General features: G+C 37.9%; 1 protein-coding gene across 5 annotated transcripts in view; it reads left to right on the top strand.

The window, feature by feature from the left end:
- LOC124212733 (esterase E4-like) overlaps positions 1–18,534 on the top strand; it is a 53,918-nt gene extending 35,384 nt beyond the window's left edge. Inside the window, exons 1-7 of one of the 5 annotated variants that reach the window (XM_046613102.2) lie at positions 8,706–9,025; positions 11,225–11,372; positions 11,510–11,855; positions 12,096–12,458; positions 16,630–16,793; positions 17,397–17,713; positions 17,783–18,532. In XM_046613102.2, coding sequence (XP_046469058.1) covers positions 8,811–9,025; positions 11,225–11,372; positions 11,510–11,855; positions 12,096–12,458; positions 16,630–16,793; positions 17,397–17,713; positions 17,783–17,978 — 1,749 coding nt within the window. In that variant the 5' untranslated portion in view covers positions 8,706–8,810 and the 3' untranslated portion in view covers positions 17,979–18,532. Of the gene's footprint in view, positions 1–548; positions 713–1,316; positions 1,634–1,702; positions 2,275–8,705; positions 9,026–10,850; positions 10,998–11,224; positions 11,373–11,509; positions 11,856–12,095; positions 12,459–16,629; positions 16,794–17,396; positions 17,714–17,782 lie in introns of those variants that run through there. The other 4 variants (XM_046613103.2, XM_069133448.1, XM_069133447.1 and 1 more) reach the window with 4 other exon arrangements.
- Positions 18,535–19,502: the final 968 nt, after the last annotated feature.

Raw genomic sequence — 19,502 nt, 5'->3', positions numbered from 1 at the left:
ATACAATTTTGAAATGAGATTCATTAAAGCACATCCGACCATGCGTTGACGGATCTCCTTGTTTGTGACGTGGTTTTCCGACGTGACGATTTGAACACGGCCTATGAAAGTAAGAGCACGAGATACGACAATTGTCATGCCCATCATTTAAATGCAAAGGCCTGTAAATTTCAGATTTCCTCGTGAAATCATTTTTGAGATGATCGCTGAAGCTTTTCGAGACAGACCGACAGACGGATCAACAACTTTCAACCGATCTAATTTTCCGATACTAAATGCCTAGAAATGTTAAGATCCATTGAAGTTAAAGACGGTTATTTTGGATAGAAACCAATACTTCTCGTACGTTAATATAGCTGATGGAAAATAAAAAGGGGTGTGACATTGTTGGATCCTGTACGGCTGACGATACGAATCATTTAAAAATCAGATAAACAGAAAGTTGAGGCATGATTTTGAGGTTTTGAAAATTCGTAAGGTTCTCGCTCTTATTTTAATTATATCCAGTCTTATACCTAACTGTTTGATAATTTTACTCGTTACACCAGACTTCTATGAAAAGGAGGGTTGGCTCGAAGACTTTCTGAAAAACTTTGATCATTTGCTGCCGATTTGTTTGTACTGGTCGTATCAACCGGACTCTGGAGCCGCTTGGGTCAAGGCGACCAAGTCGTATTATTTCAATAACGTTGAAACAATGAATAGAAGTGAGGTGAGTAAAAAGATATTCAAACTTAACGATTGGAATACGATAAGCTTTCTTACTGTATACATATCCAGCTGTTTAGGAGGGTTGGAAGTCATGAATGTTTCCAAAGAGTTCCAGTGGTTAGGTTTCATATTTCCGACGTTGTTCATTCAACTTATATTTTGTATCCTAACCATAGAATATCGCGGAAAAATCTGAACAGCTGAAAGCTGATCGCGAAATTCACTACCATATTTGACAGAGATTTACTAATAGTTGGCACAATTATGGAGTTTGGTCGCTGCAGTTATCTTTTGACCTGAACGCATGATTTCTATCATCATGTGAAATTGTTACTGTACGCGTAGATTATATCAGGAGCTTATACCTTATCAGTCTCTTAATTGAAAATCGTATTACAGTAGCGTCTTTTAGCAGAAATTCATCGAAATTAGTTGTTTTCACAAAAAACTACAGGCAGTATGTAATAGTTGTGGGTGAAAAAAAATTCTTGTCGTATCAGTTCTGGTGATTGTTGACCTAAAATAATCTGTCATTATCCGTATCGTGCCAACCAAAGAATTGAGTGTTTAGGTGATGCGCCATTTATGAATCCCTTTTTTTGCAGTTGCTGACTAACTTAACGTTACTCGTCGGTGACGCTACGTTCACCTATCCGATGTACTCCTCCCTGTTATACCAGCATGCAGTGGCAGTAAATCCCCAATATTTCTACGCCTTCAGATATCGGGGCACCTGGAGTAACACTTACGTTTACGGCAACACGTTGACGGACTACGGAGTAGCACACGCGGATGATCTTGGTTACATTTTTCCACATGTAGACTACAATATCATCTTAGCTCTCAACAAAACCCCAAATGAAAAAGATCTACAAATGAGGGAAATTATGGTGCAATTGTGGACATCTTTTGCGATTCACGGGTAGGTTTTTTCCAATAATGAGAATATCTGATGATACATATGATTCACAACTAATGCACGCATTTTCAGTAAACCTTCAACTTTGTTTTTTCGTGGAAATACAACGTGGGAGCCGTACTCGAGAAAGGACAATTACCTTCAGATAGGGGACAGATCCGAAATCACGCTAGAGGTTAAACATTCCTTCTCAACAGAGCGAATGCAATTTTGGGCTAACTTGGAAAGAAGTACGGCAGAGGCAGAAACCATCGGGTTCATCCACTAACACGCCACTGCTAGAAGATTCTACCGTCAATATTCATCGACCGATCAAACGCGGTATTCCTGTAAAAATGCCAAAATCATCGAAATTCTGCATGCAATGTCGAACAAAAATAAACAGATACTTTTTCGTATACTGCGAGAATGCGGCTAGGAAAATTATTCCAATAATTAGTAGTATTTCGCTTACAGAAATACGTTTCTCGTCGTTATTAGTGCTTGAGGGAAAATTTTTTTTTGGATGTTTGTATTCGGCATTGTTTGTAGAATTGCGTTCATTACAGCATTTTCACAGCAGTGATGCGTAGGTTTTGATAATATTCAAAATGTGTGACATATAACGCAATCTGTAACGACTGAATATAGCATCCTCTGAAGAATGAATTTCCTTTTTGTGATCTCACTTCCATGCTCGAAATTCGTTTTGTACTCGTCATAATGTAGGTGCGAAACATACTATTTGCTAGCTTTTCATTCATCACGATGAGACTTCGAAATATTGATGAAAACGATAGCACAGCTATACACTCAATTTGTCAAGGATATTTTCGTGTTTTCTATATCTTCTAAAACCTTACCCAACAATGAACATGTCAATAGTATCTATTCTTGAGGAAACTGCGATGTGTGATGGTCAGAATGTGTACGACTTGTGTGTACGGTGGCGTTACGCGATAAATGGGAGTCTTCGTCAATCAAATCGAATATGAACACCCTGGTCGGTAAATGCCATACGCCTTGGGCCAATAGTAGCAGTAATGTTAACGAAATTCGTGCCACTGTGATCTGATTTGGGTGTTATTCGCCAGATAATGTTATTATCACCATGGTTTGCATATTGGTAGCATATCTTCTGACGCAGCTTTGCAATAAATTTCCGGAACTTTTCCGAAAATCAGTTGGATAGCTTTAGCAACATCTTGATGAAGAGTTGCTCCATGGAGATGACTATTCAATATGTTCCATTCTTTCGTTTCTTGCTATCGAGAATCGCTTTGTATCAGAAAATCATTATGCAGCAGCGACTCGTCATTTAAAATGATGTGGTGAAAGTTAGCCATAATACCTGTTTCAAATGTTTTCACACAATCACTGTTCCGCCTGATCGCGAGATCACAATCAATGGTGATTTTCTGAATTAAATCATCTATCAACTATTCCTTGCATATAACATGAGTCCTTTCGTCTTGTTCTACCAATTCTTAAGCCTCATCCTCGTGCGTTTTTTTTACGTTTCAGAATTCGTCCACTCGATTAAAACAATATCATACCTATGTGAACCTAGCACCCGACTTAAAAAAACTCAATCATTTTTTGTTGATTCTTGTAGGTTTTTGTAGGTAGTTGTTTGTAGTAACAATGATTTCGTTTGTAGTAGCACCAAAAAAAAAACATAAGGGGTTGAAATGCACAGGTGCAACACACCTCGATAGAATCTACTTCCAGCAGTAAAATGAATAAATGAATAAATGAATAAATTTAAAAAAATAAATAAAAAAATGTCACCTCATTTTGAAAAAAATCGAATTTATCGGTAGTTTTCCGTACAGAATCGTTTGTAGTTGATTGTAGTGAAGATATTTTTGTTTGTAGTAAAAAGGGAAGAAAAATATGTTTTTTTGTTTTTTCTCTTAGCTAGAATTTCTGTGGCCCTGCTGCCAACTAATGTTTCGGAATTTTTTGTAGCTGTTAGTAATACTGATTTTTTCGTTTGTAGTTCCTTGGAAATTTACTACAAACGTCCTACTCGCTTCAGAATCGTCTGTAGTTGATTGTAGTACCATTTTTTTTGCTTTTAATAACTTTGTTATGTTTCTTTCGTTTGTAGTAATTTCGTTTCGTTTGTCGTCATTTGTGGTAGTGTTGATTCCGTTCGTAGCTGTTTATAATGGAATTTGTTCGTTTCCAATAGTCTTAAATCAGTAGGTAGTCCTTGGACAGTATTAGTAGGTTTATATTGTATACGCCGTTAAAAAAATGTACTTACATATCTATATATTCCGTTCATTCCTTGAATAAATTCTTCATTATACGTAATCGTCCAACTTGTACCGCCGCTATGTTGCCGATGTTTTTTCAGCTAACCTCAGTGTGATGTATACGCGCACGGAAAGTAGGCAGTGTATAGAGTCAACACTGCCAAGCAATGCGAGCGCATACGTACCGCTAGGAGGGGGGCTCTCAGCGAGGAGAGCCGGAGAGCGTCTGAGTATACGAGGTCGTAGTCGGAGATACACGCGGAATAAAGCTTAGTTATATCACACCTGTGTATTTTGATTTCCCTGACCAACTTCCCTACCGGATCCCGCACCCACGCAGGCTGATACCTTGCACTCAGGTTTCTGGCCAGTCCATGATTTATTCAAAACGCCCTGAGAATGATCCTGTTGCTCTGTGTTGATAACTGGACATTTGGTAGAGAGGTAGATTCGAGTCATAAAACGTTCAGTCTGCAAAACAGTTCTGTACTCTGAATAACGTCTGTTCTCTTCGAAGTTCGGTCATGTACACCTCTCTCGGTTAGGACCGCCGACCATATTTCTCGCCCCGGCGTGTTGCCCTCTCCGGCCTCTTGGAGGTAGATTAGTTTGAAATCACGAGGCTGATACTACCAACCAGAATCATCAGCCAAACCTTCTAATGTTTATTCGAATCAGGTAGTGAAGACCGAAAGTCAAAATTTTGTGAAATAGCTTGAATCAATACTTTTATAAAATTATGAGGATGAATCAGGATAGCATTTTTCTTCTTTCAAAACATCTAACACGCCTGGCTACTAACTTTGGCTGCAAGATACAGCTTCATTTTTAAATTATCACAGAGCCCTCAAGTTGCATAGAATCCGAACATAGGTCTAATAAAGTTGAACTCACGGTCTTACATGCAGGTCTGGAAACTAACAGAACTATCAATAGTGGGGGTACGCACCCTAGAATAGAAACAATCATCAGCGTATTTGCAGTGCTCCGAGGCGGGGACAAGTCTTCCTGCAGTCAGTGCCACTTACCTTACCGTGGTTGCAATCAGTATTAAAGAGGCTAATAAGAAATTGGTAGCGGGAAATTCAAATTGAGAGTACGGAATACTTTTTCACGTATTATAAAATTACTAATAAAAGAAAGGTAATCAAATAGATGTTTTAATTGGACTAGCATATGTATGATGTCTTAAAAATAATACGTTCGTCTTCACTTCCGTCCAAAATGCTGAACTAAGAACATCTAAGCAGGAACGGGTCGTCAAAATTTCCTGAGGATGGTCGGCAGGGCCCGGCCGAAACGTCGAAAACGTTTAAACATGTTGCGTTTTCCCAACAATTAAAACTCTCTTTACCTGACCGGAATTTTTGACTAAACTTTCTTCTTCAATCAACCTCCTGGTCACGAATACTTCACAAAGTTCGTCGCTAATTTCGATAAATCTCGGGTGTCGAGCTCGATGTTTTTACATAGGAGACACATCATATTCATTTTTTGGAAACCAATGCCACAAAGATGTTACGTTGCGTCGGAACAATTGAAACGCAGCACTCTGGTTCACTAGGCATATTTGCTTACAAACACTTCAAAACACTTTTTATATCAGAGCTATCCAAGCGACCGCCTTCTATCAACAGGTAGTTGTGAAATGTAACAAAATGTAAAATGGCGGCGCTGTCACCAGTGAACTGCGAATTGGCTGCGACTGTAGCGCTAGAAGGCGTGCCGTGGTTGAAAGCAGTACTGAACAAGGAACCAGTCAGCCTATAGCAGATTTTAGGCCCTGGTACACACAATTAGGGTTCAAATTTTCCTATTCTCAACCCAACAATATGCGTTGCTAGCTGTATCGGGAAGTGCTTTTTTTTGCCTCCCTGGCCTTACATCGTGATCCTACGATTGTTAATTAATTTGGGTTAGGGTCGACAGCGCATTCGCTGCATTCGGAAGTGAGAAGGACGGAAGCTGCTTCTTCCTCTGTCGCACATCACCTCTCGACACCATTAGCATCCCCTGCGGCGTGAATCAAAATAGCAAACTTGGACACTAAGCGTGCCTAGTCTCACCACCGTCGTTTTCAGCCCTGTATGTAAGATCGTGGTTGAACTAGTGATGCCCACTGACATAAGCTAAAAATACTAAATGCATGGATTATTCGACTTCAAAAAAATAATCGAAAAAGATTGAATTGTAGAAAATCAATCGATTATTTTGTATTCTTTTGAAATTGCGCATATGAAACCTAAATTTTGTAAATTTCAGTATGTTTTCTTGATAGGGGAAAAGTTTCTGATAATTTATAGTTCAATTCAAATTGTTTTCCATTTTCAGGTGAAAATATTCATTTATCTCTTAGTTATTATACGAAATAGGTGCTTGGTAAGTAAGACGATCAAAATAACCGATACCATAGTCACATAAATTGTTATTGTATTGCATCGTTCATGGGTGTAAAATCAAAAACCAATTGAGAAGAAAAGTAATCGTTTATACTCGATTAATCGGGAAAAAATACGAATTTAATCAAAAATCGATTATTTTTGGTGATTCTTAGGATCCACGCCTGCGTAGGCAAAGCTCCTTTCACCGGCGAACTTGAGTCTACATCTAACCAAAGAAAATAGGTCAGAGTTCCCAGACAGTCGTTAAACAACAGATATTACTTATTATTCATCAAACCACAAATAACTGAGAAAGGAGTCTTGTTATAGTGAACAGGATTTATTTACTGTTAACAAATCGTATATTTGAATATGGCGAAATAAATATTTAGTTGCACATAAGAAATCGCGCCTTTTATATTTACTTTTTTCTGTGAAATGAAGATTTGTTGATAGTTAATGAGTCATCTATTTCTTTAGAATTAGTATCCTGTTGTATGAAACAATCAAACACAATGTTAAACTACTTAAATAATGGTACCGGATGAATATTTATTAACAGTTAATCGATCATCTATTTTACTGAGAATCTTATTTGGTGATGCTGAGCTCCTTATTGCCTCATTATCGTACTACGGATACAACCGCTGTCACTTTTTCCAAACCTACACACTCTGGAACGGACGAAAAGCGCACGTCGTTCTTGGGGCATGAACTTTACGTACCGTGCGTTTGAATCGAATCGGCGAGACGAACGTCCGAATGTTCACGTGTGAGCCGGAAATAAATGTTACATCGCACGCACCTAACCTCAAACATAATATCGCGCATCCAGATCAGGAATTTATGAACAAAAACACGCTGCACTAACACTTAAATGTTGAAAGAAGTTCGGATACGCCCCAAGTTGTAATATCAGCTCCATAACATTACCGTTGCAGTGTCACACTGGTTTTTATTGTAAATCAATCGCTCGGCCGACGAACTGCGTTTAAAATATACAGAACGTGCTTGGAACGTGCGAATGGTGAGTTTATGAACTTGAATCCTCAAATAAGATTTGTGAACTGTTAATAAATCTTCATGTGGCAGAACACGGAGTGAAATCTTTCACAATTAGTGCTAATTTTTTGATAAAAGAAAAAAAAATTCGAACCAAATCTCGCTTTATCAGCCACAATTTTAGAGTATCTTTTCAATAATAGACATATGTTAGTGAGAGGTGAATATTATATTTAACTCAAATACTATAAAATTTCGATTGTAGTTGTAACGGCACATATGTTCATTGCACGTTAATAAGTTTTTCAACAGTTAAAAATTGCTCCCTGAACATGGTCGACGGAATATATTTATTTATTATAACAAGACTCTTTTCTCAGAGTCCGGTACATATGATTTGAAATGAAGAAATCCGGGTCATTATTGATACTCAGAACGGGATGTACTATAATATTATAATTTCAGTTTATTGTCATGAAAGACTTCATCAGATAGCAATACCGCTCTATTCGCTAAATTGAACATCGTAGCGATGATATTTCTGGTAATAATTAGGAAACAGGTAACCTGATTACTAATCGATAGATAAATGGTGTATAATGCATTTATCATACAATATAATCTCATATATTATATAATAATATGTATAATACACATGATACAGATAGATTACCTAATTGTAAGAGTTCTATTTAGTTTATGCGATCTGAAAGAACTGAGAAAGGTTAAACTAATTTATTGATTCTCTAGGTACTTGAGGACATGGACTGATGATAAATTATTTTGGGTGAGTTATTGGAATTGCGAAATGAATTTATTCGTCGTCGATTTGATAACTAGGTCAGCAAACAATAGGTGATATTACACTATACTAGTTCTCAGGTAACAGGGAATGCTGATTTCGACAAGGATATTTTTGTCGCTCCAATTATTGTTATTCTATAATGCATTCACTTCATATTTATTCAACATAACGTATTTGAGACCGAACTGGTAAAAAAAGAAATGCATACTTACTTACAAATTTGGATCCACATATACTGCATCTGAAAGTTTCAAGGCGGTTTCTCAATGAGTAGAATTTCACAGTGATGCCGCGATTAAGAATCTTCCTGGCAGTGATAAGTTTTGGGAGAATCAACAACAACGTTTCTTTGAACTACTCTAGTGTTTAAAGGGCTGGATGATACCAAACAAGTGAAAATTTTGTTGGCTCTATCGGATTCGAGTATGTGCACTTATTGTCGGTATCAAGTCTGAAACGTGAAATGAGGAGTGAGTATCTGAAACTAAAGTGGTTTGATGCATTGCATCTCCGAGTGTTACAGAGACAAATGATCGACACAAATATATTCATAATACTCTTGATGATTAAGGTGGGGGTATGTTATTTTGTTTCCGCGACGGTCGTTGGACAGTTTGAATATCATGTTTGACGATTGGCATGTCAAACTCGTTCGCGATAGACAAACGGTTCGATGCCGTAAAAAAATCCCACTAACAAGATTCGCCAGAGTGGAGTTTGTTCTCATCGGACAACATCGTGTGACGACAATGGCTTCATATTCAGGGGCGAAGTGTCTTTTCCTCCCACTACTGCTAAGCATTTTTTTCTCGTCAAGTTTCGGTTACCTTGATGGAACCACTGAACCGGAAGTGACTTTTTCCCAGGGGAATCTGCGGGGAAAAATTATGACCACCACCCATGGCCGAAAGGTGTCGGCCTTTCTGGGAATTCCTTACGCTCAACCACCGGTAGGAAATAAGAGGTAAGTGAAGTAAATCAATTTAGTGTTTACCGATTCTATGATTTTTTTCATCCGTAAATGCACCTGATGTGGTACTTTTAACTAGCTACAAATATGGGAAATTGGCATGGGTGGAACGTTCCATTAACAAAAAGACTGCATTCGGCAAAATAATAACATGTGTTTGTTTTATAGATTCGAATAAAAAACAATATCCAAGAAAGAACAAATAAAATAAAAACTTTTGATGAAAACATCTATAAACCGAGCATTGAAGAGAATGCATAGTGAAAGATTTATAAACAATTAGTTTAGGAATAACACGGTTCATAATTTATTGAAATTGGCCGAATGTGTCTAACAATAAGAGATGTATGAAAATATTGTCAAAAGATCTGAAGGCTACATACACTTTCGTGTGACAAAATTCGAATGAATTTTGCTAATTTCTTTTTTTTTCTTTTTGAGAAGAAATTTTGATATCGCAATATCTTGATTTTGAATCTTTATTTATCAAACGGCAGTTCTGGACTGGCCATGAGCCAACCCTCGAACTACTCGTTCTCACACTGTAGCTTCGAGTTTGTAGAGAAAAAAAAAAGAATAATATCCAACTTGAATTGTGTACTACAAATTCAGATTCGATATTAACGCTTCCTAAGTTCTCGGATACTATATTACGTGAAAATATGACAATTTTTGGAATTTTGATTCACCGTAATGGATCCACCATTACAAAGGTTGGAAGTCTGGCCTTAGATTCGTTATCGGTGAACCAAAAACCTCCGCTCACCAATTTCTGTCAATATCGGAATTTGGGTATGAATTTTTTCCCGCCATATTGAATTGCTATTTTGGATTTCGCAATCCGACTTTAGATTCGTGATCAGCCACCTAACAAATGGACGAGTACCGATTTTCATCGATATTCAAATGATTTTCGTTTTATTTCAGATTATTGAAGTCACGAAATTTGAATTTTGCAAATCTGGCCTCAGATTCGTGATAAGTGACCTAAAAAATCTCACGATACCAATTTCCATTCAATTTCATTCACTGACCCTCCAGATATCATCATTTTTATTTGATGTTTTGGAACTTCGTTAATGAAATAATTGAAAAAGTACCGAACCGATAAAAGCCAAAATCTTAGCAGTTCTAAGTTTGGAAAAGCCGCCTCGATGAAACCAAAATTATCGGAATCCGGTAACTCGTTCTCGAGATATCGTAGAGCAAAGAAATTGATCATATATGTATGTATATACATACGTACATACGTGCACTTGGGGCGTGAAACTTCTCTTGACGGACGACTCCCAACAACGGATTCCTCTTTACAACGGACACTCTAAACATCCCCAGAAGTATAATTTAGACGTTAATGTTGTTCTGAATAGCATACACTATTCAATAATAGAATATATTTTAAGTCCCGAAAATGTCCGGTATTGGCAAGTTTCACTGTACAGAGAACAGTTGATTAAGGGCATTTTTGATTTATAGCAAAATCATCATTTCAAGAATTATTTTTTGGCCGTTTCTCATCGTTTTTTACTTCTCTATTACTAGCTTTCAACTATTCAATTGAGTCTGTATACTTTCGAAAACACTGTAATGATTATAATTACATAAATGTTATTCAACACTCGCGTGCACTTGAAAACACAGTGTTTGTGTAAAGAATAAAGTTATGAAAAGAAGCATATATACTTCAATAAACAAATTATGCAGTTTCTTCTATTTCTGTAAGTGCGTGACATGACACTCACAATATCTATACAATACTGACAAATCTAACTCCGTATTTATGTAATCTTATCTGACGTTTGTCAGTCGAACCAAGTGAGACTAAATGTTCCTTCATTTCCAACGAGTATACCGGTTTGTTTGTTAAAATGGATCAGATGGTTAAAAACAGAAACTCATTCAAAGGACCAGCGTTGCACGATTTTATTGGGTTCACGACAGGTCTGCTACGAATCTTGATACAAAGGTACGCAAGGTGCCGCTTGGAGTAACCGACTATAAGACCGAATGTTAAACCCGCTAATTACGCGATAAGAACTCTATGGGTAAATGAATACCAATGACGAATATATAATATCAACATTTCAAATGGCAAGGTCTTGCGATAAACAAACATACCTTTGATTGAAATCTATCAACTAAAGAAGAACTCTTGGCGTGAATCCGATTACAAAAGTTCTTTTTGTGTCGTAGATTCGCCAATCCCGTGCCGGCGGGTGGTTGGAAGGGAATCCGAAACGCTACTGCCGACGGAAACATGTGCCCCCAACTAAGTAACATAGACTATGTCAGTTTTGTTGGGGACGAAGACTGTCTAAACCTGAACGTGTATACGCCGCAGGTAATTTTTTATGTTTAGTAAGGCTCGCTTATTTGCATGCAAGCCACTTGCTGTGCGAGAATAGAACCACGAGTTCAAAATCAAAAGTCTCGTGAAGCAAACGTAACTGGATTTGAATTCGGATCTTATACATACAGATAAGCAACCGTAAGAACTCCTCGCTACTTCCGGTAATGGCATATGTATTCGGTGGGAGGTTCTTGACAGGGTCTACCAAATCATCTGTCTACAGTCCGGCGTACCTTTTGAACCAAGATGTAGTTCTCGTCACCTTCAACTATCGTCTGGGTGTTCTGGGGTTCTTGAGCACCGGCGACGAAGTGGCTTCCGGAAACTGGGGCCTAAAAGATCAGGTCCTTGCGCTCGAATGGGTGCAGCGTAACATCAGACACTTTCACGGTGACCCTGATCGAGTGACACTATTCGGCCACAGCTCAGGGAGCGCTTGCGTTCACCTTCTGACGCTTTCGAAATTGACAATTGGTAAGATTAAATTCACATTCTACCCAACCAAGGCTAGAGGTAATCTTCAACAGACTTGATTGATGAATAACAAAATCTTTGAACGGGACGACTGATATCACATGAACAATAATCGGAAGGACGTATTCTATCTTTACATCGAGTACGACGTACTCAAAAATTGTTTTTCCAACGATGAGTTGATGAAAACAGTTAGAACCAAATGCTGAAATATGGCGTAATCAATTCACGACATTACAGGACTCTTCCATAAGTTCATTATGCAAAGCGGAGCTGGCTTTCCGCAATGGGTCTACAGACCCAGGGCTGCCTACGCAAAGCGCGCATTCGAACTTGGCAATTACATTGGCTGTTCAAATGAAACTTCGGATTCCCTCGTCAGCTGTTTGCGGAAAAAGAACTTCTTGGATGTTGTAGGCGTATTCGAACAGTTTTCCGTGTGGCAATACGAACCATTCAGCAGATGGGCTTGTACTGATGAGCCAGATATCAAGGGGGCTTTTATAACAACCAGCCCTACAAATATAGCGAGAGCTGGTCAGATTCGTGATGTACCTTGTATCATGGGTCTCGTTGAAGACGAAGGTTTAGGGACTACTATAGGCAAGTGAATGCAAATTACTTGGAATTGATCATTCGACTGTAAATCATGAGTATAGCAAGGTGAAAATGGTTGATTTTGATAGAAATTCCAGAAAGTCAACAAAATGGCAGAAAACAAGCCGTAAAAACAGTACAGTAATTTCCCATATTAGTCAACCCATCGGAGCCTTCAAGTCCCTTGATATTCCGCATTCCCACCCTGATAGACGGATTTCACTCGTATACACATTCTCGTAGACCGTGTATGCGGCACTACCGGCAAAACCCAAACATCAAATTATGCTGAACATATAAGTACATTATGCAACAAGGGAAAAAAGTCGAAGATTATTCCCGCGATTGATTTACTACCTGAGCGAAGCGAGATCTAGATTTTTTTTTCGCATTATTGTGTGTAGAATTCAGAACGGAGAGAATGAAAAAATAAATAGTAAAAAATGCATACAAGTAGCGTATGTATGTAGTTTGGCGGGAGTGGGTCCAGAACCACAGGCTCTGGTGGGGGCGTAAGAGGCGAAGTACCCACTGGGTATTACACAAGAAAAGTGTACATTATAGTCGATTTGGGAACAAACATATTCACATACTTACTGTAGACAGTGGTTGAATGGAAATAAAAAACGGACAATCGTGGAATATGAATGATTAAAGGTAAGTTGATCAATTCTTCTTTTTTGTTCTTATACTAAACGGTGATTCCGTCCGAGGTTTTAGGAAAATATCAAAAGTATTTTATAATCTACAGGAAATTGAACCCTAGCTAATTTAACCTCTCCTTGCCATTTATTTTCGAACTACGAGTCCTGGAAGAAGAAAGAAATTTTCATGAATATAATTATTTTATAAATTATTGTTCATATATGTGGTATGAGCACACGCCTCTCTCCCACACTCATTTATCGACTGTATCTTCTTCGCTGAACCCAGATAAACACTTTGATTAAAGACTCCAAATATACGTTTCTACACTTTCCGTTCAAAATTACAGTTCCAGTTCATTAAAAACTTCATACGGTCGTTTATTAATTTTTCTAACGAATTTTTTTTTGTCATTTGCAGAATGAGCGAGGCAAGATGAAATAATAGAAAAAGGCTGACCATCGATGAGAAAGTAACAATTATTATCAATTGGTTCGAAAACGGTGAGTCGGGCCTTAGGCTTACGCATGATTATGGCATCGACAGATAGACTCTAACAACAATTAATCAAAATGAAGAAAACACAACTCAGTATACTTAAAGACCAGCATAGAAGTACGAAGAAGAAGAAAATTACAAACGTCGAAGATAGTGGTATTGGAAAAGCAATTTACAAATGGTTTGTGCAACAGAGCACCGTAGGCAAACCTCTCATACAGGCGATTCGACCCGAAAAAGCTTTAATATACCACCAAAAAATTTTTGCTGCAGAATCGAAGTTTAAGGCTGCCTTGATCACTTTAACACGTTGAGCGCCACGCGTATTTCTAAGCAATCCCGTTCAGGCCACGCGCGCCGCTGTCAGCCACCGATGGGTGACGCGGCCTAAACGGAAAGTCTAGTGTCAGCCACCGATGGCTGACATGGCGCTCAACGTGTTAAGAAACGCCATGGCATTCGTAGCCCCACGATGCAAGAGGAGCGCCTATCAGCTGAATCTGACAGCGGTCAGGATGTAGTGTATCAACACAATGTCATTCATATAGTCAATACTATAGGGGGACTACAAACCTAAATAATAAAATACTATCAAACGATTAATAAATAGTCGAAGGGTCGTACGTGACTTCCAGCGCGGGTTTTTTTCTTCCTTATTATCCATGGGTTTTGTCCATTTGCAATACTCAGTTGGCTGCCAGATTGTCTGCTTGGACAGTAGGTACGTGAAAGCGCGGAAGGATCGCAAATTGTTTAACCTCAAGACATACCTGCATGCTTTAACTTCCCGCCTATGTACAAAATTTCCACTTTTACAACCAATTCTAAATTCTCACTAATATGAAAAATCGGCCAATCAGTATACTGCTACACCCTGTAAGTTCAGAAAAATTTCAAATTCTTCCTTTGATAATCACTGCAATGTCAGTATTCGTCAAGTCCTCAAACCAACAAGTACCCAACAATTTCAGGGATCGACCAAATACCTAAATCTAACTAACTATAAAGTCAACGCATTATCAATCTCTCTAATGAACATCTATTCCGAATTTTGAAGAATTCAACAAATAATCTGATAGACGATATCAACATCGCTACTATGATGATTCAAATTTATAAACTACTACGAATAATACTAGTCGCAATCTTGTAACCAAATTTCGTGTATTCAACTTCTGAATATATGTATAGTTAGGTATTCCAAAAATTGACTCAACACTCAATTTACAATCAAATACCCTTACTCCACCAAAGTATCGTGTGGGATAATACACAGGAGTTTGTTAAGACTCTTTTTACATATCTAAAAGAAAACGGGTATCGCCTTGAAAACGTCTACAACGCAGATGAGGCTGGTTTTTGACAGAACACCTTACCAACTCAGATATTGGTAGGAAAATTTGAGAAATTTGCTCCAGGGTGTACTGTGATAAAGGATCATGTTACTATGATGGTATGCACCGATGAAAGTGGATCCCATAAAATTCCTCTTTTATTCATTGATAGATCTAAAAAACCTCGGTGCTTCAAAAACGTTACACATCTATGTGTGATTCATAAGGATCAAAGAAATGCCTGGATGGACCGAGATCTTTTCCAAGAGTGGTATAGAGAGGTTTTTCTGCCCAACGTAAAAGAGAAACATGGATCACCTGTAAGATGCCTTCTTCTCCTCGACAATGCTCCCTCTCATCCACCAATCGACATCTTGAACAGCATTGACGATGCTTGCTAAATTATGTCCTTGCGACATAACGTAACGTTACTTACCTGTATACAACCGTTAGACCAGAGACTAATTGTTAAGATGACAAAAATCTATAGAGAACAAGTGCTTTTGGAATGCGTGCAGTTATTGGAAACGATATTTACTCGCTTACAATTTATTTACAAAATTTGAGACCTCCTTATCGGACGAAAAAAGTTTCATTCAATTTGACCCAATCGATATAACTGAATGTGTGATTTTCTACTATAAGGTGATTGTATAATTGTGATTTTACGTTAAAAAACTACTTACTTCAATGACATTTTCTCATTGTACTCTTAGAATAAATAATGTTCTAATCAGACCTTGAGCAATTTCCTTATATATTTCATTCGATGGAAAGTGTGACTGCTACGAAACCCAGTTGTGCGCATGTTTCTAGAGGCGTGACTATGCAGAGTCTCGGGAGGATCTGTACTATGGAAAGAGAACCTCAATGGCTTATTTCGGGGTCTCTTGATGGGAAATTCGTTGACTATTGAAGGGTACAGGCTAATGAGGGGTTGACTAATGCGGGCCAATACTGCATTTTTTACGGTACCTTTTATTACCTCGAAAAACCGATTCAATCATTAGACGTACCATTATGTATGATCAACATTTTTTTTGTTAGATATTACTTCTCAGAGTGAAATGATTTCTTCATTTCTCATGAAATTGTGTGATATTGAAGCATTTAATTCGATTTATGGTAATTGAATTCAAACGTTCTATAAACTGAATTTTGAATTCAGATTCATTAGAGCATATCCGACCACGCGTCGACGACTCACCTTGTTTGTCACGTGGTTTTGCGACGTGACGATTTGAACACGGCCTGTGAAAGAAAGAGAACAAGATACGACAATTTCGATGCCCATCATTTAATGTCAAAGGCCTGTAAATTACAAATTCTCTGGTGAAATCATTTTTGAGACGATCGTTGAATTTTTTCGAGACAGACCGACATGCAACAACTGTCAAACAACTTATTTTTCCGATACTAAAGGCCCAGAAATGTAGAGATCCTTTCAAGTTGCAGAAAGTTATTTTGGACCGAAACCAATACTTCTCTTACGTCAACATAGTTGATGGAAATTAAAAAGTGGCGTGACATTGTCGGATCCTGTACGGCTGATGATACACATTATTCAAAAATCAGACAAACAGAGAGTTGAGGCATGATTTTGAGGCTTTGAAAATTTGTAAGGTTCTTGCTCTGTTATAATTATGTTTTTTGACTCTCGCATTTGTTTAATCATTCAATCATTTTACTCGTTACACCAGTGTTCTATGAAAAGGAGGAATGGTTTGACGACTTTCTGGAAAACTTTGATTATTTGCTGCCGATTTTAATGTACTGGTCGTATCTACCGGACTCTGGAGCCGCTTGGGTCAAGGCGGCCAAGTCGTACTATTTCAATAACATTGAAACAATGAATAGAAGTGAGGTGAGTAAAAAGATATTCAAACTTGACGATTCGAATACAACAAGCTTTCTTACTGTATACATATCCAGCTGTATAGGAGGGTTGGAAGTCACGAATGTTTCCAAAGAGTTCCAGTGGTTAGGTTTCATATTTCCGACGTTGTTCATTCAACTTATATTTTGAATCCTAACCATAGAATATCGCGGAAAAATCTGAACAGCTGAAAACTGATCGCGAAATTCACTACCATATTTGACAAAGATTTACTAATAGTTGGCACAATTATGAAGTTTGGTCGCTGCAGTCATCTTTTGACCTGAACGCATGATTTCTATCATCATGTGAAATTGTTACTGTACGCGTAGATTATATCAGGAGCTTACACCTCATCAGTCTCTTGATTGAAAATCGTATTACAGTAGCGTCTTTTAGCAGAAATTAATCGAAATTAGTTGTTTTCACAAAAAACTACAGGCAGTATGTAATACTTGTGGGTGAAAAAAAATTCTTGTCGTATCAGTTCTGGTGATCGTTGACCTAAGATATTCTGTAATTATCCGTATCGGGCCAACCAAAGAATTGAGTCTTTAGGTGATGCGCCATTTATGAATCCCTTTGTTGCAGTTGCTGACTAGCTTGACGTTACTCATCGGTGACGCTACGTTCACCTATCCGATGTACTCCTCCCTGCTATACCAGCATGCAGTGGCAGTAAATCCCCAATATTTCTACGCCTTTAGATATCGGGGCACCTGGAGTAACACTTACCTTTACAGCAACCCTTTGACGGACTACGGAGTAGCACACGCGGATGATCTTGGTTACATTTTTCCACATGTAGACTACAATATCATCTTAGCTCTCAACAAAACCCCAAATGAAAAAGATCTACAAATGAGGGAAATTATGGTGCAATTGTGGACATCTTTTGCGAATCACGGGTAGGTTTTTTCCAATAATGAGAATATCTGATGATACATATGATTCACAACTAATGCACGCATTTTCAGTAAACCTTCAACTTTGTTTTTTCGTGGAAATACAACGTGGGAGCCGTACTCGAGAAAGGACAATTACCTTCAGATAGGGGACAGATCCGAAATCACGCTAGAGGTTAAACATTCCTTCTCAACAGAGCGAATGCAATTTTGGGCTAACTTGGAAAGAAGTACGGCAGAGGCAGAAACCATCAGGTTCATCCCCTAACACGCCACCGCTAGAAGATTCTACCGTCAATATTTATCGACCGATCAAACGCGGTATTCCTGTAAAAATGACAAAATCATCGAAATTCTGCATGCAATGTCGAACAAAAATAAACAGATACTTTTTCGTATACTGCGAGAATGCGGCTAGGAAATTTATTCCAATAATTAGTAGTATTTCGCTTACAGAAATACGTTTCTCGTCATTATTAGTGCTTAAGGGAAAATTTTTTTTTGGATGTTTGTATTCGGCATTGTTTGTAGAATTGCGTTCATTACAGCATTTTCACAGCAGTGATGCGTAGGTTTTGATAATATTCAAAATGTGTGACATATAACGCAATCTGTAACGACTGAATATAGCATCCTCTGAAGAATGAATTTCCTTTTTGTGATCTCACTTTCATGCTCGAAATTCGTTTTGTACTCGTCATAATGTAGGTGCGAAACATACTATTTGCTAGCTTTTCATTCATCACGATGAGACTTCGAAATATTGATGAAAACGATAGCACAGCTATACACTCAATTTGTCAAGGATATTTTCGTGTTTTCTATATCTTCTAAAACCTTACCCAACAATGAACATTTCAATAGTATCTATTCTTAAGGAAACTGCGATGTGTGATGGTCAGAATGTGTACGATTTGTGTGTACGGTGGCGTTACGCGATAAATGGGAGTCTTCGTCAATCAAATCGAATATGAACACCCTGGTCGGTAAATGCCATACGCCTTGGGCCAATAGTAGCAGCAATGTTAACGAAATTCGTGCCACTGTGATCTGATTTGAGTGTTATCCGCCAGACGATGTTATTATCACCATGGTTTGCATATTGGTAGCATATCTTCTGACGCAGCGTTGCAATAAATTTCCGGAACTTTTCTGAAAATCAGTTGGATAGCTTTAGCAACATCTTGATGAAGAGTTGCTCCATGGAGATGACTATTCAATATGTTCCATTCTTTCGTTTCTTGCTATCGAGAATCGCTTTGTATCAGAAAATCATTATGCTGCAGCGACTCGTCATTTAAAATGATGTGGTAAAAGGTAGCCATAATACCTGTTTCAAATGTTTTTACACAATCACTGTTCCGCCTGATCGCGAAATTACAATCAATGGTGATTTCCTGAATTAGATCATGTATCAACTATTCCTTGCATATAACATGAGTCCTTTCGTGTTGTTCTACCAATTCTTAAGCCTCATCCTCGTGCTTTTTTTTTACGTTTCAGAATTCGTCCACTCGATTGAAACAATATCATACCTATGTGAACCTAGCACCCGACTTAAAAAAACTCAATCATTTTTTGTTAATTCTTGTAGGTTTTTGTAGGTAGTTGTTTGTAGTAACAATGATTTCGTTTGTAGTAGCGCCAAAAAAAAAAACATAAGGGGTTGAAATGCAAAGGTGCAACACACCTCGATAGAATCTACTTCCAGAAGTGAAATAAATAAATGGGTAAATGAATAAATTGAAAAAAAAAAAAAAATGTCACCCCCATTTTGAAAAAATCGAATTTA

The sequence above is a fragment of the Neodiprion pinetum genome, chromosome 2 (assembly GCF_021155775.2).
Source record: "Neodiprion pinetum isolate iyNeoPine1 chromosome 2, iyNeoPine1.2, whole genome shotgun sequence".
NCBI classification, from domain to species: Eukaryota; Metazoa; Arthropoda; class Insecta; order Hymenoptera; family Diprionidae; genus Neodiprion; species Neodiprion pinetum.
Note: the sequence above shows the minus strand (reverse complement) of the source record. Positions and strands in the feature narration are given on the sequence as shown.